Genomic DNA, 22,015 nt, shown 5'->3' with positions numbered 1-22,015 from the left:
GCACCCGCTTTGTCTTCAGCGATTGTGCTAGGAAGGTGAGCATCATGGGATTCCAGGTTAATAGAACAAAGTGTTCTTGCATTGAGGGGGTACTTGTGTGGAGGCCCAGTGTCCATCTGCTACCTTAATACTAATCCTATAAATATATGCACATAGGTCTCTATCCCCATCGTCATATATAAATATATTTACATATGTACATGCCTGTATTTAGACCTCTATAAATGCCCTTTGCCTCCTAGTCCCTTCCTCTATTTCCTTTTACTTTCCTGTTGTCCCACTATTATATTCAGAGGCTATAAATCTTTATGGAAGCAGAAAGCTGTGTCCTTCAGAAGAAAGGGGTAGAAAATTCCAATGAAAGGGGGAGAATGCTGACACATTGTGGAGAATGCAGTGTTTTCCAATGCTTTATGTACAAGCTGTTACGTGGGAAACTAATGTGTTCAGTAAACTTTCACCTAAGGTGTACGCACACACACACATGCACACACGCACGCATGCACTCCCCAAACCCGGGCTGGGTCAGAACTCTTCTTTTTGAGGTGCAGTAGATAGGACGGGGTATATTTCATAACTTCCTGATAAAATGCATACACAATTTCTGATAGCACTCATCCAGCTATTAGTCAAGAGTGGAATTATGGTCTATCAGTCTAGCCATGATTGTCTGTGGCCATAAAATGTCCCCACCAGGAGTAAATCTCTAAATTGGCTCAGTAGACTCCTTTTGTAATACATCGTGGAAAGTGCTCACAACTAACTTGTTTGAAAGGTTTCCTTTTGACAACGTTTCAACATACTTAAAAGCCTTTAAAACCCTGGGTAGTGTTCAACTTGGTACTAGTCAAAGGGAGAAGGGGGTTACAGAACTACAGGGACAAAATGCAATTCATAGTCTTATGTCAAGTAGGTGAGCACCTAAGGTAAGTTAAGCAGCTCTGGTGATGTAGCGGTTACGTGTGGGGCTGATTGTTACTGTGTTCCTTGGTGCAGCTCGGGCCTGGTGTGGAGGGTTAAGCTAATTGCAAGGTGAGACGTTTGAAAGCCCCAGCTGCTCCGCAGCAAACTCGGCTTTCTATTCCTACGGTCTCAGAAGCTCCCAGGGGCAGTTCTCCCCTGCCCTATGAGTCAGGGTCAACTCGATGACAGTACGATAGTATGTAGGATGATAGTCTGAGTTAGGCTTTCACACATAGTTACGTTTCCCTCGTGTGTAGGGCTGGACTAACAAAAGCAAACTCACCGAGTAGTCTCGAACTCATAGTGGCTCTATCAGACAGGATGGCGCTGCCTGTGTGGGTTTCCGAGATTGTGACTATTTATGGGAGTAGAAAGTCTCGTTTGTCTCCTGTGGATTGCCTGATGGTTTCGAACTGCTGACCTTGCAATGAGCTCAACCCTCTCCACCAGGCCGGAGCTACAATAATGAGCAAGTGTTGGGGGTCGGCGTGGGGAGGGATAAAACTACAGCTCCCACCGTACCGTGTTCGGTTGCCCCTTTGCAGGTGGGCGAGGCGCCCCACCCGTGTCTTTCGTTATTCTGGTTGGGCAGGCAAGTGTCCAGCCCTGGCCCGCGGTTGGCTGGGCTCCGAGAGGAGCTGGACTACAACTCCCACAGTGCCCCGGACGGCACATCCTAGAAAGGCTACGGGCTGGGCCCGGGTGTCCTACAGTTCCCAGAATCCCTCGCTCCCCGCTCGGGTGTTATTGCCCCTTTCAGGGTGCGGGACGCGGTGGAAGCGAGCCAGGGTGCCGGGCCTGGGCTCCTCTGCGTCCTTCCCCGGGGCCGGGACGAAGCCCGGCTTGACTGCGGGGCGCCGAGCGCAGCAGGCACCCCGGGGCCGCCGTCGCGCCAGCCGGCCCACCTCCTGCTGCAGCTGCGCCGCGTCCGCCCGCTCGGTTCCGGGAGTGGCCGGCTGCGGCGCGGTGGCAGTCTCGGCCGCCGGGGCTGGGGCTAGACCGGGGCCCTCGGGGCGGCGGTAGCCGCGTCAGCACTGGGGAGGAGGACGACGACGACGAGGAGGAGGAGGAGGAGGGAAGATGGCGTCGGAGCTGGAGCCCGAGGTTCAGGCCATCGACCGGAGTTTGCTGGAATGTTCAGCTGAGGAGACCGCCGCGGTGAGTGCCAGCGCCGGGACGGAGCCGTCCAGCCCGCCCTGCCCGCGCCCGGGGGGCAGCGACCGCCCGCTGGCCACGCTGCAGCCGCCGGCGCCCGACTTGGTGTAATGACCGAGCCGGCATCTCCGGCCTCGCTTCTTTGGAGTAACGGCCGGGAGAGGCCACCGGTCCCTCGTTGGCCCTTTCCTGTCTCGCCCCTTTCCTATGCGTCCTCAAACAGCCCCCCAGGACTGCGCCGGCACCCGCCCGCCCTCTGTCCTGGCTGACCCTAGAGCTCGCCCCACTCCCCCCCCCCCCTTTCAGTAGCGGGCGCACAGGCCCGTGCCCTTTCTCCCAGCTCTGGCCAGAGGCGAGCAAAGCGGTGCTTCCCGGGCTAGCAGCGCCCTGCCGGGTCTTCCCGAGATACGCGGAGCCGGGGCTCCTCCCGGGAAGCCCAGCCGCTCGCACTTTGTTTCTGGGACTGCCTCCGGCACCCGGGATGCGAGCGAGCGACACAGCCCCACCCCACCCCGCCCCGAGCCGCGTGTGCGCGTCTGCACCTTTTGCTGTGTGCGCCCCGGTGTGCGGCGCGCTGGCTTGCCGAGCGCCTGCAAGTGCGAGGGGTGGGAGGTAGCTGGGGGTGAGGCCGACTAGCAAGCAAGCCAGCATTTTCTCCCGCTGGAAGGTGGAGGTGGTTGGATGGAGGACAAGCGTTACATAACGTCCGCGGCGGCAGCTTTCAGCAGATCCGGGGTCAGGCTGGCTGCAGCTGCGTGGGAGCAGTGTACCCCCAAACGGAAGCCACCCAGACCAAGCAGGGCCCTGGAAGTGGGATTGGAAAATGCTGGGAGAGTTGTAAAGTGACTCATGTGGCCTCTTTCCCCGCGGAGCCCTGGGAACACCCTTTTAGAACACTTTATCCCGAAGCCACCTGGGCCCCACCTGCAAGGCCTCCCAATTTAAAATGCTGCTGCTCAGGAAGGGGGCGACCTGGGAACCTAAGGCAACGATCCGATCCCAATGGGGTGGTCGCATTCCTTTGCCCTTTTATTGTTGTTGATTTCACCCCAGTTCTGACTTCTTTGCTTAGCAGGCGTCGGTTTTCACTCAACTACTTACTCACTGCTTCCCGGCGGATTCTGACTCACCGCGACCCGCTAGGAGCAGAGCCGAGCTGCCCCGTGGGTTCCTGGGCTGTACTGTACTGTAATTGGCAGGTGTAGAAGCCCGTCTTTCTCCTACTTTCTGCTTTGTCTTTCATTTAGCCATGATGTTTGAAAAAGTAACTGAAAGCGCCCCTCCGTGCCAGCAGCAGGATTCGATAAAGGCCAAATGCGTTCTTTACCTCCAAGTAATTTCTTTTCCCACTCCAAATTTTGCCTCGTGGGCCCGTGCTGCAGGCGACAGATTCCATTAAAGCTATTCAAAACGTGCACACTTTTTCCTGTCAAGTTTCCGCACTTCTCCGACTTGAAGTCCTGCAGGAAACCAGTGGTCAGAGCATGTTGGAGAGCAGGGCTCCTTCCCCAGCAGATGCAATGGGGCGAGGAAGGGCAGTGACCGTGTGGATGGATCTGAGCTTCATTGGAGTTTGTGAAGGTTGGCAAATGGCTCTGCGTTTCCCTTTTGCTGTTTGCCTTTTCATGGCTGTCAGAGCGATTGTGGAAAGGAAAATGTTAACCGTAAAGATGAAAAAGATGCCTTCAAATATTAGGTGCAGACTACTATAGAAATGCGGGGTTCCTCCAGCTTTAGAACCCAGCCCTACTCTGTTGGTATTGTGCTTTCAGAGCATAGTACTTAAAACTATTCTTTCACAGCTGTTTTTCACTATTTGGGCTACATTGTTTTCTCCGGTGGTAGAGTGCATTCCAGAGAGAGTAAACAAGTAGAGAAATCAGTACATAGGACAGCCTTTTGGACCTCTGTTGGTTGGTTGCGATCATATCCGTTTAAAATTACCCAATGAGCAGTAGTTTCCTCTCTGGCCCTCTTTATTTACATATTGCTTGTCTTCTAGTGGCTTTCTGCTCCCTTAAAGATGTACAGCCCTGGTGCCCCAAAGGGGGCAGTTCTGCTCTCTCCTACAGGCTCGCTATGAGTTGATTTAACTTGATGGCAGTACATTTTATTATTATTTATGACAGTGATTTTTAATAAATTGTTTCAACGGGTTCTGGTGGCATTGTGGGTAACACCAAGGTCAGTGGTTCGAATCCACTAGCCACTCCTCAACAAAAAGGTGTAGCAGGTTGCTTCCATGAAGATCCTAGTGGACAGAGGCAGGTTGATGGGGCGGCTTTACCCTGTACTGTGAGTTGCAACCTGATGGCAGTGGATTCGTTGGATAGCTTCTTATCCTGTGCCGAGGTTAAAGGGGGCTTCCTTGACTGTGGTTCCCCTTGGTCCTAGCTGCTTTGTTTCACGTGTGAAACAGATCTAGGTTGACACTGCAGTTAAATTTAGGGTATTAAGATGACCCTCTCATCCCAGCCGCCTGTAACCTGATGGAAGTTTTCCCACCACAACAGTGACTGTATCAATCCCTCTCAACTTTGGTCTATGCTCCATAACACCGCCCCCAGAGTGGTGCTTTAAAAAGCACACACCAAACTTAAACAAGAAATACGTATCCCTTGTGGATGCTGTGTAGAATTTTGTCTCTCTCAGTTCGTTTTTGTTTAACTACCATTTTAACAGCTTTGCCGAGGTAGAATCCATAGACAGTCCATTCGTTGGATTTCTGAATATTGATAGTCGCCACACTCATTTTAGAACATTTTCATCACTCTCTACCCCTTAGCTCCGTTTACCTCCAAGCCATCCAAGCCTCAGGCAGCCATCCATCTACTTTCTGTCTCTAAGATTTGCCTAGTTTGAGCATTTAATAGAGATGGAATAATATGATATCTACTTTCGCTGACTGTGTCCAGTGCTTTAGCATCTCTCAGTACTTCAGCCCTTTGCCCGGCCAAGTGATATTCCATAGTGTGGCGACATGTTTCATCTATCCACTCATCGTTTGGACAGTGGATTATCCCCACATTTTGGGTAGCAGGATCCATGCCGCTGTAAACATTCACAACCTTTTAAGAATGTTTACTTTGACTTTGGAGCAACGTTACCTGTCCAATTAGAGTCCCTTTAGCAGTTCTATGCCTATCAGTGCCATTGTTACTCTTTCCACAACATGTCGGCATTCCCATTTCCAGTCTGGTGGTTCAGTTTCCATTAATTAGCTTCCTTGCCTCTCACCCCCATCCCTGGGGAGAAAGATTGGGTGGGTGGGTGGGTATGGGGCTTTCTACTCCCCTAAACAGTGACAGTCTCAGCATCTCCCAGGGGCAGTTCTGTCCTGTCCTACAGGGTCACTTTGCCTCCATGGCAGAGAGCGAGTTGTCCCCCTTACCATCTCCTCTTTTGGTCAAGTCTCAGGTAGATGATTGTTTTAAGGACCACAATCTTCAATAGGTAATCCTATGTTTGTTAGGACCCCCTCTGTCTTTCAGGCCAGAAGCGGTTAGAATGTTAAGCTTAAAGAGTATCCAGAGGCACTTTTTTGGAGGGCGGGGTGGGGGTGGAGAGTGAGAGGTCTTCTGAGTAAGTCACAGGAACTTGGACTGTAGGCCACTTTTGTCTCCCATTCTGTCTGGAACCTTCCATCGCGCCCCAGGTCAGAGTAGTTGGCAGTGGTAGATGAGAAAGTTGTTTGCCTACGAAAATTAGTCCTATCAGCTGGTTTCTTCTTTAAGTTGTTGGTTTCTTCTTTTTCTCTTGCTCCAGATGCTAGAGGCCAGTAGTTGTATCTAATGTCTGCTCACAAACTCCTAAGGCCCCAGATGCCCCTTACAAACAGCGGGGTGGGGTGGGGGTGTAGCGCTTTATGCCTAGGACTGAGTTGTCCTAAGCCCTCAGATCCAGTCATCCAGTCCTGCCAGGTGTTTGGTGAAGTTCATGTACAAGGGTTTGTTTTTTTTTTTTGTGGGGATCTATGTTTTCATTTCTCTTGGGTATCTAGAGTGGAATTACTGTGTCACAACGCTAACTCTATATTTAGCTTTTGGAAGAACTGTCAAGAGTATTTTCCAAAACCGCCACCGCACCATTTTATATCCCTGCTACCAAAGTATTAGGGATCCAGTTTGTCCACATCTTTGACAGTACTTTTAATGATCAGACTCTTTTACTATAGCCATCCTAGTGAGTCTGCGGAGCTGTGGTGGCAGAGCGGTTTCACGGTCGGCTGCTAACCACAAGGTCAGTAGTTTGAAACCACCAGCGGCTCCTCGGGTAGAAAGATAAGGCTTTCTACTCCTGTAAAGAGTTAAAAAACTCACAGGAGCGGTTCTGCCCACCTTGCAGGGTCTCAGTGGCAGTGAGTGGTGTGAAGTCCTGCCTTACTGTAGCCCTGGTGACGCCTGATGTTAAGCTTCCTTTATTCATCATTGGTTTATCTCCTTCGGAGAAATGTTGATTCAGAGCCGTTGGCCATTTAAAAATTGGAGTATTAGTCCTTTGTTATTGAGTTCATTTACTGTCTTGATTTGTAAATTCTCTCATCTAATTTTTAGAGCTCTAAATATAGTGTTTATATTTTTTCCTCTTACTATTGTTCCTAAAATGCTATTTGAGTACTAGTGATTATTGCTTTATGATTTGCTTCCTATTATTTATCCCTGTTTGAAATAAAACAAAAAATGGTGTAGATGATACCATTTTAATTGGGCAATAATTAGATACTGTGCTAAAATGCCAACTTCTGGAAATTCACTTCTGTACTGCGCTTGTTCCCTCCTCTGAAGCTTGAACCGAGTGAAATAAGAAAATCCAAGAGCCGAAAACACGGCAACTCATAGTGACCATACAGGACAGGTTAGTGCTGCCCCTGGGCGTCTCAGAGGCTGTGAATCTTCGCAGGGACAGACCACCCGCCCTGTTATCCCTGGACTCGGTTGGTAGGTTTGAACACCCATCTAGCCGTGGAGTTGGCTGCTCCCGGTGACCTCATGCACCCCGGGATTGGGATGCGATCCCCACAGGTCTCTCATTGGTTGGTGTTTCAGAAGTAGATGCTTCTTATTCTCTTTGGCACTTGGGTGTAACAGCTGGAAGTATCTGTGGGTTACATGTTGAGCTACTGACTGCAACGTCATGCACAGGTACAAATCCAAGAATGATTCCAGACAGCTAAGGCCGTGCAGATTTATAGGCCAGAGGGGCAGCCACTCTGCCCTTTGCCCGGTCAGGGTGAGTTGGGATTGTCTGAGCGGCAGTGAGTTTGTTGGTTTGGTGGTGTCGTGGGTTACATACTAGGCTCTGGTAGTAGGTTTGGTTTTTAAAATTAGAAATCTCAGTATTTTTTTAAATCATTTTATTAGGGGCTCATACAATTCTTATCAGAATTCATACATAACATCAATTGTGTAAAGCACATTTGTACATTCATTGCCCTCATCATTCTCAAAACATTTGCTTTCCACTTAAGCCCCTGGCATCAGCTCCTCATTTTCCCCCTCCCTCCCCACTCCCCTCTCCCTCATGAACCCTTGATAATTTATAAATTACTGTTTTGTTATATTTTGCACTGTCCAATGTCTCCCTTCACCCACTTTTCCATTGTCCGTCCCACAGGGAGGAGGCTATATGTAGATCCTTATAATTGGTTTCCCCTTTCCACCCCACCCTCTTTCCACTCGCCACGTATCACCACTCTCACTACTGGTCCTGAAGAAATCATCCGCCCTGGATTCCCTGTGCTTCCAGCTCCTGTCTGTACCAGTGTACAACCTCTGGTCTAGTCAGATTTGTAAGGTAGAATTGGGATCATGATAGTGGCAGGGGTGGGGGGTGGGGGAGAAGAGGAAGCATTTAGGAACTAGAGGAAAGTTGTATATTTTATCGTTGCTACATTGCACCCTGACTGGCTTGTCTCCTCCTGCAACCCTTTCATAAGGGGATGTCCAATTGCCTACAGATGGGCTTTGGGTGTCCACTCTGCTCTCCCCCTCATTCACAATGATAGGATTTTTTGTTCTTTGATGCCTGATAACTGATCCCTTCAGCACCTGTGATCACACAGACTGGTGTACTTCTTCCATGTGGGCTTTGTTGCTTTTGAGCTAGAAGGCTGCTCGTTTACCTTCAAGCCTTTAGCCGGACACCATCAGCTTTCTTCACATTTGCTTGTGCACCCACTTTGTCTTCACTGATTGTGTCAGGAAGGTGAGCATCATGGAATGCCAGTTTAATAGAAGAAAGTATTCTTGCATTGAGGGAGTACTTGAGTGGAGGCCCAATTTCCATCTGCTACCTTAATACTAAACCTATAAATATATGCACATAGATCTATTTCCCCATCCTCATATATAAATATGTTTACATATGTACATGCCTTTATTTAGACCTCTATGAATGCCCTTTGCATCCTAGCTCTTTACTCTATTTCCTTTTACTTTCCTCTTGTCGGCTATCATGCTCAGTCTTCATTTGGGTTTCAGTAATTCCTCTTGGTTACATTGCCCTTGATCACGCCCTACCAGGCCTCCTACCCACCTCCTCACCACCGTTTTGGATCACATGTTGTTCCCTTGTCCCTGGGTTTGTTAACACCACTTCCTTTCCTCCCACCTCCCCCTCTCCCATGTCCCCCCGAGACTGTTGGTCCTGTTGTTTTCTCCTCAAGATTGTTCATCCAGCTTATTTTGTTTAGACAGACCTGCAGAGGTAATAACATGCACAAAAACAAATTGGTCTGAGTATCTGTCATTGTACCAATACCATGCAGTTTTGACCACTGTGGCTGTATAATATGTGCTAAAGTCAGGTAAAGCAAGCCCTCCCATGGTGTCCTTCTTCTTGAGGAGTTCTCTGCTAATTCTGGGCTTTTTCCCTCTCCATATGAAGTTGGTAATCAGTTTTTCCATTTCTTTGAAGAAAGACGAGAGCAATTGTATCAGGACTGCATTAAACTTACATAGTGCCTTGGGCAGAACTGACATCTTTACTATATTGAGCCTTCCATTCCACGAGCATGGGATATTCCTCCATTTGTTGAGGTCGCTCTTGGTTTCTTGTAATATGTTCTATAGTTTTCCTCGTATAGATCTTTTGTTTTTTTAGTCAGGTATAACCCTAGATATTTCCATTTGTATTTGGCTATTGTGAAGGGTACCACCTTTTTGATCTCTTCTTTTATGGTCTTATCTGATGTGTATAATGGTCCGATGGACTTCTGTTTGTTGATCTTGTGTCCTGCCACTCTGCCAAACTCCTCTATTGCTTCCAGTACTCCCCTTGCGGAACTTTTGGGATTTTCCATTTATAAAATCATATCATCTGCAAATAACAATGGTTTCACCTCTTGCTTCCCCAGACGAATCCTCTTTGATGTCTTTTCTTTGCCTTATGCTGTTAGCTAAAATCTCCAGTATGATGTTAAATAAGAGTGGGGACAAGGCACATCCTTGTGTGGTCCCCTTTTTCAGTGGGATTGTGTTAGTCTTTTCTCCATTGACTACCACGTTGGCTGTTGGCTTTTCATAGATAGCTTGTATTGTCTTGAGAAATTTTCCTTCCATTCCTATCTTCTCAAGTGTCTAAAACAGGAATTGGTGTTGGATGTTACTGAATACTTTTTCTGCATCTATCAATATCATGTGGTTCTTACAGTTTTTCATGTCAATGTGACGAGTAATACTAATGGTCTTTCATATGTTGAACCATCCCTGCATCCTTGATATGAATCCCACTTGATCATGGTGAATTATTGGTTTCATATACTTTTGTATTCTTTTGGCCAGTATTTTGTTAAGGATTTTTGCATTGATGTTCATTAGAGGTATTGGTCTATAGTTCTCGATTTTTGTAGGATCCTTGCTTGGTTTTGGTATCAGAGTTATTCTAGCTTCATAGAAGGAGTTTGGGAATTTGCCATCCTTTTCTGTGTTCCGGAAGAGTTTGTGTAGGATTGGTGTGAGTTCTTGGTAGAATTCTCCAGTGAAGCCATCTGGTCCAGGGATTTTTTGTTGGTAATCCATTGATAAACTTGTCTATTTCTTCCATTCCTATGGGTCTGTTCGAGATTCTTTACGTCTATGGGGTAGTCTAGGGAGGGATTGTTTTTCCAAGAATTTGTTGGTTTTGCTAACCTATAATATTGACATTTACTGATTGAGTACCTCGGATATAGATATAGGTGCTTAACTTTACATCTTTAACGTGTAAATTTAATCAGGTTAAAGGGCTTGTGATAGATTCCAAATCTAGTAGGTAATTTTGAACTTCTCACATAATATTAAACTTTTAAAGATGGAGGACATATCCCTGCCTAATTGAACCAGATTTTAAGTCATGCTAATCATTAATATATAATACAACTTGATATTTAGGATGAGATGTTTGTTTTACTCAGTGTGTGTTACATAAATTGGATAGTGTGGTTTTGGGGTTGGGGTTTTTTTTGTTTGTTTGTTTGTTTTTTCCTTTCCAATATATATGCCTTTTATTTCTATTTCTTTTTTTTAATTTATTTATTTAATTTTTTTTTGCATTTTATTAGGGGCTCATACAACTCTTATCACAATCCATACATATACGTATACATACATCAATTGTATAAAGCACATCCGTACATTCTTTGCCCTAATCATTTTCTTTCTTTTTTTTTTTTAATCTTTTTATTGTGGCTCATAAGGCTCTTATCACAATCTGTGCATACATCAAATGAGCAAAGCACCCTTATACATTCGTTGCCCTCGTCACTCTCATAATTCACCTTCCACTTGGGTTCCTGGAAGGGGTTTTGTTTTAATCAGAGTAGATAATGGGTTTTCAATTTATTTTTTTCAGAAATATAGGAACACATTGAACCTGTTAGTGTTGCTGGTGCTACAAAAAGGACACAGTTCATTTTAGAAAACACCATCTTTTATTTTATTTGGACTGAAATTTTGTAAAAATTAAGTTTCATGAAAATCAAGGGTGTAATAGATAAGAAACATAAAAAATACTTTTAAAAATCTCTAGATGCATTGTAAATTAAAATTGCTTGAAGCACTTACCGATCTGTAAAGCAATATTTTTCATGCTTGTGTGTTTGTTAAGGAGCCCTGGTGGCGTAGTGGTTACCCACTGAGCTGCCGTCCACGAAATCGGCAGTTTGAAATGGCAGCAGCACCTGGGGAGAAATGGGGCTTCTCTTCCTGGAAATAGGTACAGCCTCGATAAGCTGTAGGGGGGAGAGTCTGCGCTGACTCCAGGGCAGTGAGTCTGAGTGTGGTGTGTATTTCTGAAGGAGGGAAGTGGGCTGAAGACTGTTGAAGCCTTTTTAGAAGGTAAAGCATCTTCTTTAACAAGGATGTCATTGGAGTTTGGTTGGTACCCATGTGTAGATTTTGTATCTGAGTTCTAAGAGTTCCACTGCATTTCAGAAGTAGGTTGTTCGTGTTTGTGTGTGTGTGTGTGTGTTCGTGTGTTCGTTCCGTGCTGTAGGCCAGGATCTACTTTATCTCTGCATGTGTGTGTGTGTGTGTGTGTGTGTGTGTTCCATGCTGTAGGCCTGGATCTGCTTTATCTCTGCTTTCTTTAAGGCTCCCCTGGCCATCTTTCTGTAGTGTTGTGTTACGTGACAGGAAGTAGCATATAAATGTATTTATAGCCTGTCTGTTGACAAGTATTACTAAGTGCCCCACTGAAACCAGGTTCTGTGTTAGTTCCCCAGGGGCCACAGGGGAGTGGACTGAGAACGATATCCTGGAGAAAGTGAGGCAGAGCTTAGATGCAGAGAATCAGGACCACGTAACTTTGCAAGGTGGCGTGCAGAGAGCATTAAAGGCCAGGCGTTGGAAACTGGAGAGTATGACACAGGCAAAAGGTCTTGTAAACCAGGTCAGGGGGCTTGGACTTGATCCTAAATATAACGAGAAGCCAAGTGACGTCACCCAGTTGCCATTTTGCAAGGATCCTGCTGGCAGCAAGATTGGAAAATGGATTGCAGAGGGCAAGACGAATGTGGGCACCAGGTGGGATATGGTGGCTGGTGAGAGGTGAGGTGAGTGGGTTTATACTTTGGACTTCAGAGGTGCAGGATTCAAGAGACGTTTAAGAAGACTAATAGACACGTAACCCAAACGCACTGCTGTGTTTCCAACACAGCGACCCTCTGTGGGGTTTCCAAGACGGTGAGTGTTCACATGGGATGGCTGGTGGGCTTAGAACTGCTGGCCTTGTCCAACCCTTAAACCTGCCAGCACAAGGAGGGATGATTAATTGGATATTGGGGTGAGGAAGAAGGAAACTTTTCAGGTTTTTCTAGTTTGCGTAGCCTGGTAAATCACCAAAATAGGGAATTGGCAAGCATTAATTTTGGGGAAGATGATGAGTTTGGTTTTAGACAAATTGAGTGACATCTCTATGTGTAATTGTCCCAGGCAGTTGGACATGAAGGTTAGGGGGACACAGAGGTCGTTTTTCTGAGGAGAGCAGAGAGCGCATAGAGAGAGGATGTTTAGGAAAAGAAGGCAAAATTGGTAGACCAATGTCTTTTGTGGACCAACATACTAAAAAAAATTGGTATATAAGCTTGCTTATTGGTCCTTGAGTAATATAACCAGTGTATTGACTGTTGATGTTCGCTGCATGCGCGCTGTGTGCCCAAACTGACATGAGAACAGAAATCACAGAGGGTCACTTGAGCAAGGATCAAAAAGGAAGTCAAAGGGCCTGGTGGCCAGTGTCGTTCTGCCATGGCGATGGTGCCTCACTTACCTGCCCTCTGTGGAAGGGTACCTTCAGCTTCATTTTGAAAACGAGGAGCTCATTTCACTTCAGTTATGCTTTCACTGTGAATAAGGAAACTGAAGTACTTGGTATCTGAAAATAGATGTGAGTTTATCATCCTTCTAAAACGAACCCATGCATCGGAACGGGTGTTGTCAACAACGTGATTTATGAGGCGTCCTTACCGCTATCACCTAAAAGAAAGTAAAATAATTGAAAAGGCTATTCCAATGACCAGTTGACTAATGTGTTTCTATTTTTCTGTTTTTGGGGGTGTAGAAATGGCTGCAAGCAACTGACCTCACTAGCGAAGTGTACCAGCATTTAGCCTACTATGTACCAAAAATCTACTGCAGGGGTCCCAACCCCGTCCCGCAGAAAGAAGACGCGCTGGTGCAGCGTATCTTGCTGGGACCCATGGAGTGGTACCTTTGTGGTGAAGACCCTGCGTTTGGATTTGCAAAACTTGAACAAGCAAACAAGCCTTCCCATCTCTGTGGTCGTGTTTTCAAAGTAGGAGAGCCTACGTACTCTTGCAGGTAAAGTATGTTTGGTTTGGTTTTTTTCCTCAATGTCTCTTTACTTAACATCACGTCTGTTTTTTGAAACTTAAAAAAAAAATGATTTGAGAACCCAAATAACAAACATGCGTAGTTTAAAGTGAGTTGTGAAATGAAGATTTACTGGACTGTGCTTCCAGTCATTTCAGGTCGAGAACTAAACCGGCCACAGCATTCCAGAATCCAGCTGTGCGCTTCTTCCTCCCATCAATGAGTTGCTCATCCTGGCTTTTGTAAATCACGTCTTTGGTTTTGTTAATGTAATTTTTTAATTACAGGGACTCGTTTTTTCAATGAGATTTCGCTATGGTAGTCCTTTCGTGGTAACGTGCCCCTTTCCCGGGCCTTCATTAGTTTTGGAGGGCTGTGCTTTTTTGACACAAGAAGGTACCCGCATCTCATTGGCGCTTACTCCACCCCCACCTAGAGCCAGTCATCTCTTGGAAGTGTCTCGCAGAAGCTGGGGGCGGTATTTAGAAACTGAGATCTGGGGGCCACAGTACATGCCGTTTCTGTAGCAACGGGGCTTTTTCTTTTTTCAATCATTTCATGGGGGGCTTGTACAACTCTTATCACCATCCATCCATCCATTGTGTCAAGCACATTTGTGCATTTGTTGCCATCATCATTCTCAAAACATTTGCTTTCTACTTGAGCCCTTGGTATCAGCTCCTCATTTTTGCCCCTCCCCGCTACCCCATGAACCCTTGATAATTTATGAATTATTATTTTGTCATATCTTATACCATCCGACGTCTCCCTTCACCCACTTTTCTGTTGCCCACCCCCCAGGGAGGAGGTTATATGTACATCCTTGTAATCAGTTCCCCCTTTCTCCCTCACCTTCCCTCCACCTTCCCAGTATCGCCACTCTCACCACTGGTCCTGAAGGGATCATCTGTCCTGCATTCCTTATGTTTCCAGTTCCTATCTGTACCAGTGTCCATCTGTGCCAGCCGGATTTGTAAGGTAGAATTGGGATCATGATAGTGGGGGTGAGAGGGAAGAGGGAGCATTGAAGAGCTAGAGGAAAAGTGTATATTTCCTCATTACTACACTGCACCTTTACTTGCTCATCTCCTCCCTGCCTCCCTTCTGCAAGGGGATGCCCAATTGGACGGTGACTTTTTTGAACTTTATTGTCTTTATGTGAATTGAGTACGCAAGGGTAAGGAGAGTTGTGCCCCTTTCCCTTTTTGACTATTACTATTTACTAGAAGTAACCATTTTAACATTTTCTTATGTATGCCTCTAGAAGCTTTCGATGCATAGCAAAGAAGTATCTGTGGCTGTCTTAAACACACATCCATCCAAAAGGAGTACGTCCTGTGTATTGGCCATTTTTCAAAAAAACACAAAAACAAAGTCCACAGCTTTTCAGAGCAGCTTATGATGTTGTGTTTAGGGCCCATCAAGGCTGTCCTAGCCCATAGCCGCCGATGTGCCCCCGGGCACAGCGCGATGCCTGGTCCCCCTCCTTCTTCCCAGTCGTTGGTGTGCTGGAGCTGAGTGTTGCTGCCACTGTGTTCCTCCTTTCTTACTGGCCCTCAGCTTTACCTCTCCTGGTACATGGTCTCTCCGGTCCAGCGTCCATTGAGCTTTCTGGCTGTACTTCTTCTACGTCAGGTTTGCTCAGTATTCTGGCAGTTCATGATAATATTCAGTGTTCGTCGTCACCCCATAATCCAGATGCATCAGTTCTTATTATCTAGCTTTCTGGTGCCTATGAGACCCTTGGAAATGCCATGACTTAATTCAGGTACACCTTAGTCCTCCACGTGTTTTCTTTGCAGCTTCCACATGAGCAAACTTAAGTTATGAATTTTGAGCAAAATTATGAATTTCCCATTCTTCCCACCGTTAGCCATAATTTTTTATGACCTGCATAATTGATCATAGTCAATATAGCACAGGTAAGTGACTTTCTGGTGTTCTCTGCTTTCATCAGCAACGAGCTCCTTCATTCCATGTCCTTTCCTGGTTCTGCTTGCATTTCTGGATGCGCTGCTATAGCTGCTCTTGCGTTAGCTTAAGCAATACTTCACTTGCATGTGATGCTCATTGTCCGATAGCTTCCTCGTGCAGTGGGACCACCGTTCTTTAGAATGGACAGGTAGATTGGCCAGGTCCTTGGCCGAGACGAGCGCGCATGTTCACCCGTTTGTGAAAGCAACGTCCCTGTTGGCTTTGTCTTTCGCCAGTGCCTTCAGTGCAGCAGTCCTTCTTCCCTGAGTGCCGTCGTTTCTTGGTCAGGCTCCCGTGAAGTAGGTGGACGATCGCCCAGTGCTTGTGGGTACAGTGACTGCGCGCTCTCCTTCGTCTTTTGACGTCCCTGCATCACTCTGTAGTTTCCTTCACTGTTGCAATTCGAAGCCTGACTCTTTCCCTTCAGCTTTCTTTAGCTTGAGAAACGGAGCGTGCTCTTCCCGTTTGCTTTTCTAACTTCAGGTCTTGGCACATTTCCTTATAGTATTTTGTCATTTTGAGCTGCCCTTTGAACTCTGTTCAACTCGTTGACTCCCACTTTAGCCGCTGTAAACTATTGCAGAATTTGAGCACGTGTTATAGGTGTTACCTTAGCACTTTGACACAGCCTGACGTACAGTGAATTTCCTTTTCCTGGATGTACCATGCTGACTTATCCACATGGACCTGCCTGAACGAAGCTCACACGATGATGTGTTTCCTTGTGAGGCATATCGCAGGCATAGGAGTAATCACAACACACCAGCACTACATTCTACATGGTGAGATTATCAACAGCAGACACAGGAATATTAAAAACTGGCACTAAAGAGATTGCAAAACGGACATGTGTGTGTAGTAGGGAGCGGAAACAAAAATGCAGGGCATCACCTCCCTCAAGCCTCCCCAGTAACTGTTGACGTTTCCCACCATCTGCGCACGACTGCAGCCTAGTGATCTGGTGGTGCAGGCCGTCAACCACGAGGTCAGCAGTTTGAAGTCATCAGTCACTCCACGGGAGAGAGATGCGGCTTTCTGCTTCCATAAAGACTTCTAGTCTCAGAAGCCCAGAGGGGCAGCTTTGCTCTGGGAGGCAGAATTGACTCGGCAGCAATGAGTTGTGGAGCACGTACGTGTCTGCAGGTGTCTACGAAGGCCCTGTGAGCATTGGTTTTGGCACCACCAGTAAATTTTGGTGTACAGTTTAGTATGCAAACTCACGAGTGTAGAATCTGCAGATATCAGAGGAAACCAGCCTCCAGCCACCGCAGGGCCAGTGGGCGCAATAGCACGGCAATAATTTATGAAGATTACAGTAAAGTCGTAGAGGGTAGGAAAAATACAGTGAAGGAGTCAGACCCACGTTATGGTAGCAAGGTCAGCTCAGCCCCTCTTGATGGTCCACGTGGAAGTGGGAGACGAGAGACTGAACCGTTACCATCTTGGGCATTTAGAGGTGGCCATGAGACATGCACATTCAGTAGCTGCATGCGTCACAAGGGGGGTGGTATGGACATTGAGGTCCCTGAGCTCACAGTGAGGGATGCCCTAATACCCGCACGGGGGGAGGCAGGAGGGGGTTGGGTGACATGGCGGGAAAGGAGAAAACCGTGTCTGCTTTCACAGGGAAATAGAGTCGCCATGTGCTCACTCTGAGGCAGCACGGCTGTTCAGGGAAGGATCTGTAGGAATGATATTTAAAGCAGGATAGCGTACTTGGACGTCACCGCTTAACTTCCCAAAGTGGAGGCTTTCTGATTCCCCCTGATCTAAGTTAGGGAACAGCGTCCTCGTCACATTGTCCTCAGTGTGAGTTTCTAATAAGACTCAGCGTTACTTACCTGTTCATGACAGTATGTATCCATGGAATCTCGTTACCTTGACCTCAAGTTGTTCTAGGTAGGGCTCACGAGAGATTTGTCGGTTCACGTCCCCTGCGTTTTTGAGTGTTACCTTCATGAGTTTTGTGTAGAACTCAACAGTCCTGACACTGCTCATCCTTTGGGATGTCTGAGACCCGCTTAATTTCATAATAGTCGCTCTCTGGGAACCTTGGGGCCAAGGCCTATCCAGTGTGTCTCCCCCACACCCTCTCCTTAGAATGCTCTCTTCCCACACCAGTGTCTCCCACATTCATCGTTCCCTGGTGCTCCGCCCCAGTGATTCTAGTCTGTCCACCCAAATTCTGATCTCTCTTCAGTCCAGAAGGACCTTCATGCTGTCTCAGCTCTTGCCGCTCTGTCACGGGGGGAAATTACCCTGTAGATGGACGCAGGGCGGTCTTGGTTACTGTAGTTGTGTGCTGTCTAGTACGATCGCTGCTCCCTGGACTTCCGTAGTTTGACGGTCGCTCAGAGTGGGAGGTGGAGGTGGCGTTCCACTCCGGGCAGTCCAGAGCCTGGATGGGAGTCTCCAAATTCCTTTCCACCGTGCAAGTTTCCTGTGTTTACTCAGTACCTTCTGTGTGCTCGATTTAATGCTAAGGACTTTACAAGGGAGTATGTTACTCCTTTCAGAAACCCCGGGCCTCTGCTTCTAAAGCCCGGGTTCTTGTTTTCCTTTCTCAAATCGCTCTCTGCTGAACGCTCCATTTGCTGTACGGCCACCAGGAGGCGGGTCGGGAGGGTGTTTTGTTCGGGTGTGCATAGGGCTGCTATCCGTTACAACCGAAGTGACCACACTTCCCGGCAACAAGGCCCGGGGTCGAGAGAAAAGCTGGAGGAACATACTAAGTTATTCTTGGAGCTGCATTTGCCCAGCTTCTAAATGCTGAGAGGTGACCTGCCGTGGTTGTGAAAGGTTAGCAGTAATATATGTACGTACACACGTATACTTATTTTATATTTTAATGTGCTTGCCTCCTCTCTCAGCCTTTGTGTGGACATGGTGCCGGAACTGGGACGTGCAGAAGTGCTGCCCGGGACCGCCCCAATTCTTGTGCCGACAAGCGCGTTGTGTTGCTGTGGGCTCTGCTCGGTGTTTTAAAAATCTGCAGAAAGAGCTGTTCATGACTCAGAATCCTAGACTGTACTGAATCCTCCATTCCTTCTTCCTCAGTGGGATTGGTCTGTGAGCTATTGTTTCCCAACTGCAGGTGTTTGGCACATATTTAGTGCCTCACTCGTATTACGTGTTCTGCAAATATTTGTTGAGCAAATGTCTTATGTTGTTCAAAGTACAGAGAGATTAACTTGCGGCTCCTACTTTACTTAAATTGCTTGAGTATTTTTGCTTGCCGCACATAAGGTGTCTTATCCAATGAAAATAACCTTGTTCACTTTATAAGCCACCTATTTTTTTTAGTTGTTGAATGTAAAACTGATTTTTTAAAAACATTTTATTAGGGGCGCATTACAACTCTTATCACAATCCAGACATATACATACATCAGTTGTATAAAGCACATCCGTACATTCTTTGCCCTAATCACTCTCAAAGCATTTGCTCTCCACTTAAGCCCTTTGCATCAGGTCCTCTTTTTTTCCACTCCCTCCCCGCTCCCCCCTCCCTCATGAGCCCTTGATAATTTATAGATTGTTATTTTGTCATATCTTGCCCTGTCCGGAGTCTCCCTTCCTCCCCTTCTCTGCCGTCCGCCTCCCAGGGAGGAGGTCACATGTGGATCCTTGTAATCAGTTCCCCCTTTCCAACCCACTCACCCTCCACTCTCCCAGCATCGCCCCTCACACCCCTGGTCCTGAAGGTATCATCCACCCTGGATTCCCTGTGCCTCCAGCCCTCATATGTACCAGTGTACAGCCTCTGCCCTATCCAGTCCTCCAGATCATGGTAGTTGGGGGGAGGAAGCATCCAGGATCTGGGGGAAAGCTGTGTTCTTCATCGGTACTACATCGCACCCTGACTGACCCGTCTCCCCTCCTAAACCCCTCTGAGGGGATCTCCAGTGGCTGACAAATGGGCTTTGGGTCTCCATTCTCCACTTCCCCCTTCATTCACTATGGTATATAATTTTTTGCATGGTGCCTTATAACTGGTCCCTTTGGCACCTCATGATCGCACAGGCTGGTGTGCTTCTTCCATGTGGGTTTTGTTGCTTCTCAGCTAGATGTCCGCTTGTTTACCTTTAAGCCTTTAAGACCCCAGACAGTATCTCTTGATAGCTGGGCACCATCAGCTTTCTTCGCCACATTTGCTTATGCACCCATTTGTCTTCAAGCCACCTATTTTTAAGGAGTTAATTTGTAATTATGTACAAGAAATCCTTCCCATCCTGAATTTTATCATTTCAAGTCCTCGTCTTGTGCCCAGCCAAAGCACACAGGGCTTGTGAACTTACTGCATGTTTTGGGAACTGCCTTAACTGACAGGTACCGTACTTCTGGTCCCCCACTTAGGACTGGCTTCCATTTGAATAAGGACACTAAGTTGGTTCTGACTTCCGTCAAAGACCTCTTTTTCCTTTTTGCTTTCACTGTTACTGGCTTCTATTACCATTACTGTTAGAGATTTGTCATTGGCTTGGAGCCAAGAAACATAGATATGTTTTAATCCATATTTAAATGCATAAAAATACACAAGTCATAACAGTCTACTCTGGTAATGAAGATTTGGTCAACTTCGACTTTTATTTTAGGTGCGTTACTCTACTTAGGGAAGGTTGTGGATTATCCTGGAATGGGATTGGATTTCTAGTAAAAATTAGTATATATTATCTGTATGGTCCTTTTCTTTCTTTCTTTATGTGTCTCATGCTAACAGCACACTGCTCCCTGACTGCTGTCACCCTCTGGGTCCATATTGTCATGCAACCGCGGCCCCTGGTTGGAGGTCAGGGTAGAAGGCACCAGACTAATCCCTTCATTGCACAGATCCTTCCCTTCCTCTTTGTTATTTCTTTCTCTGAAGCATTTGTTTATATTCAAAGTCCATTATAACCCCATCTGCCCATTCACTTTCTTACTAATCTTTGAGTTGGTTCTATGTCGGTGACATGAAGCCCTCAATTCCACATTCTCACCATGTGGACCATTTTCCACCAATCTCTTCCACCACCTTATCTTGATCAAATGCTTAGTGTGTGTTCACATAACATGGGAGGTTTCTTTTTCCATATCCCGTGAATATATTTTCCTGAAACTTCCTCCCAGGAAGAAGGAAGGGACAGCATTCTAGTCATGAGTGGGGTTTGGCACATTCTAAGAGGTCAACATGCGAGGCTCTGTGCGGTCAGCAGTGTTGTGAGTCTTCACTTGCGCTGGCTGTCCGAGAGGGGAAGGACGGCCTGTTACTAGCAGCTCGTTTCTCAGAGATCGTAGTGCAGGCTTTTGGGAGTTTGGATGCGATGGAGGTCAAAGTTTTTTGCCAGGAAAAGGAATGCATTACCATGGTGTTCTTCTGGAAAGTTACTTACCATATGTTTCTTGTGTATAAGCCGAGGGTTTCAGCACATTTTTAATGCAGTTTTTGTGGTAAAATTAGGTGCCTTGACTGATAGTCAGGTTGGCTTAACCTCAAGTACGTACGGTGCCTTTCTCTGAGGCTTGCGTGTTTTTAAAATTTGTGGATAAGACCCAGCCACTAAATTGTTTACTCTATTAAGTTGGTGATGTTTTAACTTGGATATTAATCTGGGTTTCTCTGATACGTAAATTGAATTCATAGAGCCTGGAGGTTCTCGGTGGAGCCTCCTAGATTTATAAATAAATTTCTTATTTATATGCATGCATCTGTAACTGAGGAAAGAAAGGCCTAAGGAGAGGAGGAAGGCCACATGATGTGAAGGAGAGGATTTAGAGAGTCTCAAGAATGCATTTGCTGTGGTCAGAGAGCTGCTCTTTGACACATTGGCTTCACATGCTCATAGGCAAAGCATGCTCTGCTACAACACTCTCAAGACACCCCAGTGTGTGTGCCAGGAAAGGTGTCCTTCCCTGCCTTGACCCTAGTGTGCTTTGTCACACCTGACATGACCACTGTTCCGCCTAGCTGCTTGTTTTCCTTCCCATGCATATGCATGCAGTTTAATGTTTTATCTTGGTAAATACTGGCATTCTTCCCCTTGCGCTCTATCTGTAGGGTTGTTATATAATGATACAGTGAACACTTGACTTTTTCTTGTTAATGTGCCCACACAGTACTCCATGTGTGGGTGTTCTCTCCTGGACTTAACCAGGCTCCTGCTAGTGGGCGTTTGTGTTGTTTCTAGCATTACAAAGAATTCAGAATTTTTTTATCTTTGTGCATATCTAGACATGTATTCATAGGCTAAATTCCTAGGTCAAAATATACATAGGGTTTTTTTAATTGCTATGATATTTTCAGTTAGAAAGAGTTGTTTGTTTACTTTCTTGCTTTTTAAAAGGCTTGAATCGCTGATCGCTCTTTAACCGAGTTTTAAGGCTATTTCTTTTTAGCCTGACTAATCCAGAAATTGAAATCGGAGGCTGTGTTCCTTGTTTTATCTGGCATATATTGTAATTGTCTTTCTATGCCAACATGTATGTGTTTACCTCACTTGTTTTATTTGATTACTTGATTATGTAATGCGTACCGTACTCCACAGTAACCATAGGCCATATGCATGTTGATGGACTTGTAAGGAGTGTGCCAGGCTGCAGAGGCGGAGAGAGCAGACTTTACAAACGTGCCCACGT

At 46.4% G+C, this 22,015-nt stretch overlaps 1 protein-coding gene across 5 annotated transcripts in view; it reads left to right on the top strand.

Annotated features, from left to right (window-relative positions):
• The first annotated feature begins 1,705 nt into the window (after positions 1 to 1,705).
• The window catches only part of UBR2 (ubiquitin protein ligase E3 component n-recognin 2), a 107,772-nt gene continuing 87,462 nt past the window's right edge, over positions 1,706 to 22,015 (top strand). For 4 of the 5 annotated variants that reach the window (XM_075555099.1, XM_075555097.1, XM_075555102.1 and 1 more), the window contains exons 1-2: positions 1,706 to 2,121; positions 13,156 to 13,415. In XM_075555099.1, the coding sequence (XP_075411214.1) occupies positions 2,044 to 2,121; positions 13,156 to 13,415 (338 nt within the window). In that variant the 5' untranslated portion in view covers positions 1,706 to 2,043. The remainder of the gene's footprint in view (positions 2,122 to 13,155; positions 13,416 to 22,015) is intronic. The other variant, XM_075555101.1, reaches the window with a different exon arrangement.

This window comes from Tenrec ecaudatus, chromosome 7, assembly GCF_050624435.1.
Source record: "Tenrec ecaudatus isolate mTenEca1 chromosome 7, mTenEca1.hap1, whole genome shotgun sequence".
NCBI lineage: Eukaryota > Metazoa > Chordata > Mammalia > Afrosoricida > Tenrecidae > Tenrec > Tenrec ecaudatus.
Note: the sequence above shows the minus strand (reverse complement) of the source record. Positions and strands in the feature narration are given on the sequence as shown.